Below are 11,024 nucleotides of genomic sequence, written 5' to 3'. Positions count from 1 at the left end.
TCTATTAAGTCACGTTGATATCGTTCAGATAAACTGTAAGTATAATGAACAGTTTTGTACACGTTTTTAAAACGATCGCTTCAGCCATTAATACAACCATTGAAGCGCTATTGATACATTTTTGTTGATTATTCCAAATAGGAAGGCTCTTTTCAAGACTCAATTTATTATTTCAGATACATCAAACATAATTGTCCTTTACTTCTAGTATCTTCAGTATTGCTAAATAAATGTTATTATCATCAACTAACTGATTCGCATGTATTAGAAAGACTATCAATGATAATGATTTATTATCATTCTCGCTTCAATACACATTAATTTAACACAATTAGATAACAAATATAGGTTATCTTATCAGTAGAAATTACATCAATTCATTCGATATAAATCCGTCGCGGCTTCGCCCGTGGTTTATTGAACTTCGCGTAATATAGGGATGATTCAATGAGAAATGACTTATGTATTCTATGCATTCATTCAATTTGTTATAACGAAAAGATCAAATCGATTCCTGCCACTTTCAAAGATTAACCTTGTGATTTATTAATTGTCATAGCAAAACAGACTCTAATAGGGAATTCCATTCTTTTAAATTGTAAAGGGTAGTCTGAAGGTATAAGGAGTATGCGTGGTATAAAGACTGATTGAACATTATCGGTGTTCCAACCTTTAGAATAAGTCTATGTGCCGGGAAATCTGAAGGATTGAAAGTGTTTAGGAACTCTGATGGGTTTTGCACAGCATTATCAACTTGTAACACAGAATCCATAGATCAAAACTCCATGCAGTCTCCATCAAATGGATTTAACCCTTTTTAAATAAATCGAAAAGAAATTTTCAAAAACGGAGAAATTAGATTTTAGATATTCACACAGGGCCCATTTCTAAAAAAGAATCGCTTTGATATCTCATTTCGTCATGAAGAATTGCTAAATTTTTGTTCAACTCTTTGAACTCTTTCCAAGTCGAATGTTGAAAATCACAGAAATTGGTTTTTAGGTGTTTGTACAGAGAATGTTTCAATGCAGAAACGAAGTCGATATCTCAATTAGTGGCCGGGAAAAACGAAAAAATCGAATTTGCAAACATACCCCGTTTTACCCCTTTAAAATCGAGATATCGCAAAATCCTTTCTTAGCGTATATATCAATACGAGAAAAAAAAATAAATTTGAATTAACGAACCATGATATATCAAAAAAACATAGATTCAAGAATTATCAGTTCAATTGAGAATTGGAAAAACTAATAGATTTGAAATATACGGAATGATCCAAAACGCCTACTTATAAATATTTCAACTTCCTTGAAATTTGTACTGTAAATTATGAAGTTATTCGACTCCAACAGCTATGCATTTTTAAAATCTTGTAACTAAATCAAACTGTTCCTTATCAATCCACGCTTTAGAGCTTTCTAGAAGTTACAATTGTCCAGTTGGAACAAGTAATCTCTATTGCGCAGAATCGTAACAGTGCCAAGGACGGTTTTTCGAAAGGTTGGAACGAACCTATAGATGTTATAGGAACATATAACTTCACATGTCACACGTCAATGTCTTCTTCTTCTTCTTCTTGTAGTAGGACGAGGTCCTGTCAGGTCTGTCATCTGCCCTCTTGTGACGCCGATGTCCAGCTATCGTACCAGCGTTTTGGGGGCCTACCGATTGGGCGTCTTGTGTCTGGTTTCTGTGTTTTGGCCCATTTGGCAATCCGTTCTGGAGCCATTCGTTCTACATGGTCTCTCCATTGTCGGCGTCTTGCTCTTACCCATCTAACGACATCTTGTACTCTCAGTTCTCTTAAGGTATCTGTGTTGGGTATTCTATCGTGGAGTGTGGTACCCTTTATTGTTCGTAATATCTTCATCTCTGCTGTTCTCATTTTTCTCTTTGTTTGTGTTGTGTCTGCCCTTGTTTCTGCGGCATAGGTTAGTATGGGTCTGATACAGGTCTTGTAGATTCGCGTCTTACTTTCTATGCTCATATATTTATTTCTCCATATAATGTCCCGTAAATATCCCGATATTCTAGTTGCTTTCTTGATCTGCTTATCTACCTCGTCCGTTATGTTTCTGCTGCTCGTTGTTTCTACGCCCAAGTAGTTGAAATTCATTACTTGCTCTATAATGCGTTCATTTACTACCAACTTGCATCTTATTGGGTCTTTGGATATTACCATGCTTTGTGTTTTCTCGCATGAGATTTGCATGTTAAGTCTCTGTGCCGTCAGGTTAAATTTATGAAGGAGGCGTTGTAGATCGTCTTCATTTTCAGCTATAAGTATAGCTGTCACACGTCAATGTGTCACATTAAAAATATGACTGTCAAAGGCGAAAGATTATTTCAATGGAGAAATCCCTCAATTTAATTTGAAAAGTGATATTCTGTGTACGAGTACAAGCACAATAAAACATCAACGTCACATCACAATCATCAAATGCAAGCTATAGCTAGCTACAACAATTTGTAACCTATTTTGCTTAAAGTTTGCAGTTGCGTGTTGGTCCAGTTTTCAAAGAATCGTCTGTTTTGAAATTTCCATAGAAAATTTTTCTTACTTAATCTAACAATCCAGCAATCTGATTTTTTCATTGATTATGAAATTTGAATTTCGGTTTTCAGCCGAAAAGCTGTTCAAATGGATGCAATTCACCAAGGTTGCACTATCATTAATAAAAGATCCAATGATGAAGACTTTTTTCTTCACATACCAGCTATCGATTTTAAAGGCGTCTTTTTTGAGAAATTATCACTACAAACTCATTTTTATCAATCCGATAGATAGAAACTTCAATAAAAAATAATTTGATCAAACTTGAAGAAATAAAAGTATATTAATCTAGATTACTCTATTAAAGTGCTTTGTTCAAAATTTTTTGACTTTCCGATTCAAACACCACTGAAAAAGAACATTAAGTCGATGTTTATTCAGAAAGAACAACATGGCTGTCAGGATTCTTATAGGAAAGGAGTTGTTCATTAGATCAGGCGCCAGACCACACATAAGATGACTCCTCAAAAATTATTGGTTGAGAAGTTCCAATACACCTACCTATCCTCACGTATCTGTCAAAAACGAAAGTGAAACTTTAACAACAACAAAATAATGAGGATGACTGAAATGAAAATGGTATGTATAATTAAGACATTGAACCTTGGAGATAAAATGAGAAGTCAGGATATTAGAGAAAAGCTAGAAATTCAGGAAGTGGTGAGGTTAACGTAAACGAAATTGAAGAGATCATGTGGAAGGAATGTTAGAGGACGTATGAGCGAAATGGGTGAAGAACCAGAAACCAAAAACATAGAGACTACCACCAAAAAGATGGTATGAAAGCAGGACGCTTCATATTGGGAGTTAAATAGGACTATTTTTGTCAGTGAAAGAGGTATTGGAAAACACTTCGGCAAATTTAGTGCCACGTAAAAGTTAAAACTACCCGTGATTTATTGAAAAAAATTTGATTCAGCCAACTAAATTCACGTTTCACAGGTGGCATTTGAGGTATCATTTCTGTGTAAAGAGTTTTGTTAGTTAATTAGAAATTATAAATATCTGTATTATCTCAGTAGACTGTGCCGGTCGATAGTTTTTGCCCATCCTTTCCCATTCATTCAAATACTCTTTGCAGAGCTCCGAGAAATGTTTGGGATCATTGTCAAAATAAATTTCTGCCGATCAAGCGCAGGCCATAACGTAATACATTGTTCTTTAATATTTTTGATACTCTTCTTTCTTGGAAATCCCTTCAATTTTTACTACATTTTCACACATTCATCTAACATCCGTTATTCCTTTGACTTGCACACAAACCTTCTTTCCTTAGACCCAAAAATCTAGAACTGTCACTCATCATTCCATAAAATTCTTTCCCACTCAACATGCGTCCTATTTTTATATTCTTCAGCCCACTGCAAACTCTATTCTTCTACTTTTATTTTGACGTCTCAAAAGAAGTTTCTCTCAATGTCCTTGCTACTGTGGAGGTACACAAAGATCAGTGATCTGAGCTGCTAACTACGGGCACGTGAGGGTTCGATGAAATTTATTGATCAATACATGGGGTGGGCAAAAACTTGACGGGTAGTGGATATGATGCTTTTTTGCTACAGTTGTTTATGTCGAGGGAGCTGTAACTCATCTCATCTAATAGTAAACTTGGGGAAAATTAGTTGTAAAAAACGTGCCTCGCTGCAGCAGACTTCGTTTTCAAACGTTGGCAAAGTGACACAAAGGACTGAAGAGAACGGATAGATAACCCGTAAGGTGAAAGTGTTTGTATTTTGGAACACGATTAATTACTATATTGTAAAAAATGCAAATTCAAAAGAAACTTTTAGATCTGGTCCATAGAATCTATGACAACGCTAGGCTACACATGTCTGTGATTACTTTTAAATAATTGGCGAATATTACATCATCAAACTATTATCACTTGGATATAATTCAAGGACAGAAAAGACGTCAAAAAACATGTCGCCAAGTTTTTTGCCACTGAACAACAAGTTCTATACTGATAAAATTATGAAACTACCATAAAAATTACATCGTTTTTTAATAAAGAAATTCTTTATAATACTAATTAACAATCAGAAAATAGTTTACAGGATTGATTATATTGTTTTTTATTCTGCTTGGACATAATTCGTTTAAGAACGTATATTTAACAAAATTCTATAACTAATTTATTTATTTATCCAGAACCGATTTCTTCGAAATAACTACTATTTATATAAATTTGAGAAGAACAAAAACAAAACCTTCGGCCACCTCTATTATGCGGGGCACTCCCCCATTGTCCTACTTGAAATAGCGCCAGTTTCTCTAAAAACGTCGCGACGTTACGTCTGCTACATCAGACGGCGATGCCGCAGTCCGTTCACTCCAACGCGTACCTGGCAGCAATAGGGAAATTTACTTTTAAAATTTCTTTCGAATACTAATGTTTCAAACTAGCTTATTTTCAAGGTAAAATTTTTTTCAATTATTTGTATTCATGCCTGGTAGTTCATTTCATACTTTTTTGTGAAAAAATCACATGATTCATACATCATATTATTGGTAAAAGTTCGTCATGAGTTCCATTATTTTTGAATTGTCACTTGTATACTAAATATAGAATCAACATTAAGAGTGGAAACAACACTTGAAATAACATATTAAGAAATGTAACTGCTTGTTTGAAACTTTTCATATTCTTATTCAAAATAAAAAACTTTCTAATCAGATAATGTATAACATATTCTAATAGATAATACATTTTTACTTATTCATTTAGTAATTTATGAACTATTAAACTGAATTAATGAATTCGTGGATTGAAAGAAGTTGTTTGGAAACATTTTTTTTATCAAATGTGTTGGTTTTTGAGATATGTCTGCATCTGACAAACTAATATGCGTAGTAAATTCTCGTTATCTTTTTGAAATAATGAACAAAACTGCACGCTATCCTGAACAAACAGTCGATATTACCATCCCAGTCGATAAAAGGCTCACCAATTGAAGTTATTGCTTCGACTGAACTTTCTACTCAAAGATGTGGATAATCTCAATTGATTCCGCTCAAACTATTTTTCGCTCAGGAAATTCGAATTATTCGAATTATTAATCTGTTGTCCTTAGATATACCCTTATATATACCCTTAGATATACCCTTAGATATATCCATATCCTTTTTTGCCGACGCACCGGAAATACTGGATACCAGTGTAGTACTCTGGAGTTCTGTAGTCTCTTACACTTCGAGAGAATGTGGATATAGATACAGAATTTGCTTGCTAAACTCAACGTCTTGAGGATTCGATTGATTCATCAGGGTTTTTTGGCTTTACAGGTTATCTTGTTTGTACCAGAGAAGTTTACTATCCAGGGGAACTACCAGACATTTCTCCTCCGTTTTCTACCCAATGGTATAATTTTCCAAACTGCCGGGCTTCAGATTTAGTTTTAGTTACTATTAAAGGTAAACAGAGCTTGTGTGGGTTGACATTTAATTTCACTGATCGACACCACCTTCTTGTATATCAGAGTCTTCCTAGAACTATGTCATATAACCCCTTGCGTCTTGCATATATATACCCATATCCACTCCTACCGCTTTAACTTGAATTTTAAAGTTACTTTGTACACGAAGTTACTAATTGAAATAATGCGTTGTTCATTTGAATTCAGTTGGATTTCGGAAAAATATTCATCAAGAAAACATAAAATCACTTTTGTTGTGAACAATACCTTCAAGCAATGTATGATTAGTACAATACAATTAACAGTTGTGCGTGTCATAAATGTATAGTTACCTAATAAAACATAACTCCATCTATTTACCGGCCCAAATTTAGAAATTAATCATAAATGTTCGTTAATAGTCACTAAGTTTCATAGGTTATCATCTAGAAAATTTTGGCCCCGAAAATCAATCATAAAGAGCTCAATTGAAATAAATTAAATTGGTCACAAAACGGATAATATTATGGTTCAGGGGTTAATACAAGATATCTCAATAAGATATTGATAATCCTCAAAGCTATTTGATATTGGTAAGAGGTAACATTTAGTTGTCAACACTAAAAAGGTCATAGATGGCTCAATATGTTCCAACAATTGGTCAGCTGTTGAGCAAAATCAATTTTCTGCAAGCTTTAAATTTATTTATAAAATACAGCATGAAATGAGCAGTTCCAGACATATTGACTAAATTTTTCCTTCATTTTTCGCCATTCCATTTCAAAGGGTTATTTATTCTCATATAAGTTGAATCTAAACTAACGACATTTTCCACTACTTTCTCTCATTCTAGCGGTTTCTTTATATTTCATAAATTCCTTTGATTATCCTGGGCCAAAGTCCGACTAATGTTTATCAAGCTAAGCCTTGCTTTAAATAGTATTTTTTGCCCAAAAACAATGGGTCTAAAAACATCGCTTTTGAATAATTGGGTACGCTCTGACCTAGCGCTGATTTAAATTTATGCTCCACCTTAATATTTTCTTGCAACGCGTCAATTGCTTGTTTACGTCACCAGCGCCGATCGAGTTTCGCCCGTCAAGCTCCAGCAGCATGCACATCACGTATTAAGATCTTCTAACCGATTCTCTTATTGTTCTTATGTTCCAGAATCATTGTGTCGTTCAGATAATTTGTCGTTGATGACTTTATTTAATATATAAGTCCTGTAATAATGAATTATTATTGAACCATACTGACCAATGCTCACCATTTCGTGAGTAATTAAATTTATTCCAATTACAATAAAATATTTGCTACAAGACCTTGAGATTGCTAGTTTTCAATGTAAGTAACCATTTATAATTACTGACCAATTTCGAAATTTTTTGGGTAGAAAATTCTTAATTTGGGTACTTTTTAAATGTAGCTAAAAATGTACTAGTCACAAATCTGAATTTAAGTACTTCTGGATGAGACAAAAACTGTTGATTTGAAATTTTGAGTTGAGCTTAGTTTTCATAGAACCATAATTCAATATCTATTTCTTAGCTTCTCGTTTATCATCTTAGTGGAATCCGATTTCTTTGAATCATGAAGAAATAAAAAATATATACGTACAAGAGAAGAAGCAATTTACTATAGAAGTAGATATCTCAAATTAAACTTGGCTTTATTTAATGATATTTATATTTGGTAGATATCAACTACCTGGTTCAATTTTATTTTCAAAAATCCCATACTATGATCAAAGGCAGGTGTTGAGGAACCACAAATTCATTAACCATCAAACGAGGTAAACTGTGAAATATATTCAACAAAGTTCGCATTAGTAGAAGCTTAGTATGTTAACAACTACTCACATAATTAATTCAAAAATAAACAATATTTAAATTTAGTTTTACATTTTCAAACTAATAAAGGCAGTTACATGATTACATTTTGTATATATATCAGAAGTTAAGCTTCCGTGTTATGATCCTAGTATAAATTTTCTAGATAAAACATCCTAGAAACCAAAATAGAATGGATTTATTTGAATTTATCGAAGCCGCGTCTGGATTAGATTTTAAATTCTAACGATGTTTGATAATGAAACAATTTTCCTCGGTGTCTGATCCTGCTTTGTCTTTGAATAACAATTTGGAAATCAATGATATCGTCTCAAGCAGATTAAATCCTTCAGGTAAATATGAATACATATTTGATTTATAAACAGTTCATACAATATAGATATTGATACATGTCATAAAACAGTATACAACGTTGCCAGAATTATAAAATAGGGGGAGATTAACAAAATATAAAACAAGCTTAGGTTGATCATCTAATCATCTTCATCATCATCTAAAAATTTCGTCACCGGTATCACTAACCTGCAAAAAATTTTTTTCTCCTTTTTTTTTCATGCATCATAGCTTGTTCTTTAAACTGACTATTACGGTCTAAGTTTTACAGTGAAAAAACCTAAATTATAGTCACAAAATGAATAAATATCGGTATCTATTATATGGTAAGAGAATTTAAGTTATTTTGTGGTTTTTTCCTTTTCATCGTTTCAAGCATTGCTGTTAACCATTTCTCATTGTAGCGTTTATCATTATATCCTCACCATGTGCACCTGATACGGCTCCAAGATTTTCAGGAAAGAAATCTAAATGCGATTCAAAAAAATGAATCTTGAGTGACATATTGCATCCTAAATGTATATGAGCAGAAAGAAACTCCCAAATGATTTGTCGGTAGTTTTCAGCTTTTGTATTCCCAAGCAAATCATCACGAAACCTCCACCAAAGACCCCAAGCTCTTTCCTACTTTGCTCACGTATCTGCGGACCTTCCTTCCTTCAATTCCCTGATTCGAGGAAATTTTGTTTTTAGATATTGAGAACCTGCACCATCTTCATTCATAGCTTTCAAGTTTTTCATTAGTCCCAACTTTATGTGGTAGCAGAAAAATTTTCTCACTTGGCACCAAGGATTTCTGAGTTACAATTTTAAACCCAGGAGTTGAACTTTTTCTTAGAATCCAATTTTTTATTTTCTAATTTTTTTGCGCGACTGTCACACTCACAAAGAAAACTGTAAAACTTTGTGTATCCTCTGTTTAAACCAGTAAATAGTAATAGTAATACCTTTAGGTTTGCATAATTTTCCTCCATGTTTGTAGCATGTGCAACGGGCACAAATGAGTAATTATTACCATTATGGAGTAGAACGGCCTTGAAGCTTATTTTTGAAACATCAATAAAAAGTGTACATTCACTAAAATTTTCTGAAAAACCCAGAAGACCTGCAGCATCATTACAATGTGGCGAATCATCTTCTTTGGAAAAGTGACTCGTAAAAACTTCTCGCCTCGTACGAAAATATGAAACTCTAGTATTTTATCCAATAGATTCCACTCTTTTAATCTTGATCCAGCTAATTGCGCTTTAGATTTTGAAAGTCCCAGGTCTCTAACAAGATCATTTGAGTCATCTTGTTTGAGTAAAGGAGGATCTTTAGATAAACTGGAACATCCAGGCAAAGTGTATGAAGATGAAGATATACCAGCGCAGAGAAAACTCGATTGAGATGGTAGACCAGAGATATTTTTATTTTCCACCTTCTCATTAACTGGAAGAACTGGAGGTGAAGTGCCTTCACCACGTGGAATTGGTCTTTTTGCAGATGGGACGTTCGGGTATACAATCTTATTTTTATTTTGAGGATCCTCGTGTTGATGTCATGCAGAAATAACAATCATTGGCATTGTGAACGGCATGGATTTGTCGCTTCCTTCAAGCCAAACAAAGTTATCGAGCATCTGTTGCAACATACTTTTTGCAACCAACCTGAACATGAACTTTATACAAAACTTATCAAAATATGTGAGCACGTACAAGACAAGCTATCACTCAACCACTCAATCGGCCAACGGGAATAGATTCAGAACATTTGAATCGTAATATTTATTAAAGAAAATTTTAATGGAGGACCAGTGTTGATACAATAAATGAGAAGTGATGAAACTCGTGACACTGCAAATGCTCTGGAAATGTTAATACATTATTTTTAACAGTATCATCAGTGGAATTGTGTATTTATTAGTTGTTTTGAAAATGGAACTAGGAAATTTATGTAATCAAGTTCTGTGTTAAATGAGACCATTGAAAATCTGAGATAGTCAAAATTTCTCAAAAAATCACAAGTTTTGTGATGTCGCACATCATTTTTGGAATACCTTCAGCTTCGAAAACGTTCATAATGTGAGATCTGTAGACTTGATTGATTTGTGTGTGCGTCTCCAGTCTTATGTCAGAATAATGCCGACAAACATTGTGACTGAAATCGAAAAAATGTGTGCGCTGATTTTCAATGACTAAAAATACTGATTTTATTATATCTGCCGAAATTAAAAAAGGCCTTAGAAGGTCGTAATAGCAAAGCTAGAAACATTGAAAAGTCTGAAAAATTAGTTACAAGCTGCTAAAATCAAAACTCATTTGGGTTTGCCTAGAAAAATTAAACGAGGAGGGCAAGAAAAATAAAATTACCCTACAATGGATTCTGGAACACACCGAAGCGAAAGGAAATAAAATAGCTTATAAGCTAAAGCGGGGCAGACAAAACCTTCATGGGATCTGAACTCTTCTGTGGTATCAACTACAGAGCAATGGAATAGGAGGTAGATAGGAGCAAAACCAATTATTGGGACAACCTATAAGGGCTGGGACAGGCAAAGACTCTTTTGGGAAATTATAACCAGAGTAGATCTGCAGAATGTATCAACCTAAGTAAGAACAATCTACGAATACTAACAGGAGTTCTAACAAGGCACTGTCGCCTTAACAAACACCTGAAGACGCTGGACATAGCGGCATGCAGGTTTTGTTGCACAAGGACGAAACCTGAAGATGAAGATCTCTGGCAATTAAAGCCATCCCACATTCGAGACTTTTTAAGAGGAGTGGGATTAATAGATCAACTCTAAACACATGTATAGCGGCAAGAAAGCGGAACACAATAGATCCTTTGGGTCGCAGTATATACGAGATCCCAAATCCATACATACAGCTGACTTACTTATCTGTC

At 34.0% G+C, this 11,024-nt stretch overlaps 1 protein-coding gene across 3 annotated transcripts in view; it reads left to right on the top strand.

Annotated features, from left to right (window-relative positions):
• The first annotated feature begins 4,818 nt into the window (after positions 1-4,818).
• LOC130894939 (uncharacterized) overlaps positions 4,819-11,024 on the top strand; it is a 29,759-nt gene continuing 23,553 nt past the window's right edge. Inside the window, exons 1-3 of one of the 3 annotated variants that reach the window (XM_057801990.1) lie at positions 4,822-4,972; positions 5,840-5,968; positions 7,948-8,134. In XM_057801990.1, coding sequence (XP_057657973.1) covers positions 8,041-8,134 — 94 coding nt within the window. In that variant the 5' untranslated portion in view covers positions 4,822-4,972; positions 5,840-5,968; positions 7,948-8,040. Of the gene's footprint in view, positions 4,973-5,839; positions 5,969-7,947; positions 8,135-11,024 lie in introns of all 3 variants that reach the window. The other 2 variants (XM_057801989.1, XM_057801993.1) reach the window with 2 other exon arrangements.

The sequence above is a fragment of the Diorhabda carinulata genome, chromosome 6, assembly GCF_026250575.1.
Source record: "Diorhabda carinulata isolate Delta chromosome 6, icDioCari1.1, whole genome shotgun sequence".
NCBI classification, from domain to species: domain Eukaryota; kingdom Metazoa; phylum Arthropoda; class Insecta; order Coleoptera; family Chrysomelidae; genus Diorhabda; species Diorhabda carinulata.
The sequence above is the reverse complement of the archived record's forward strand: the minus strand, read 5'-3'. Positions and strand labels throughout refer to the sequence as shown.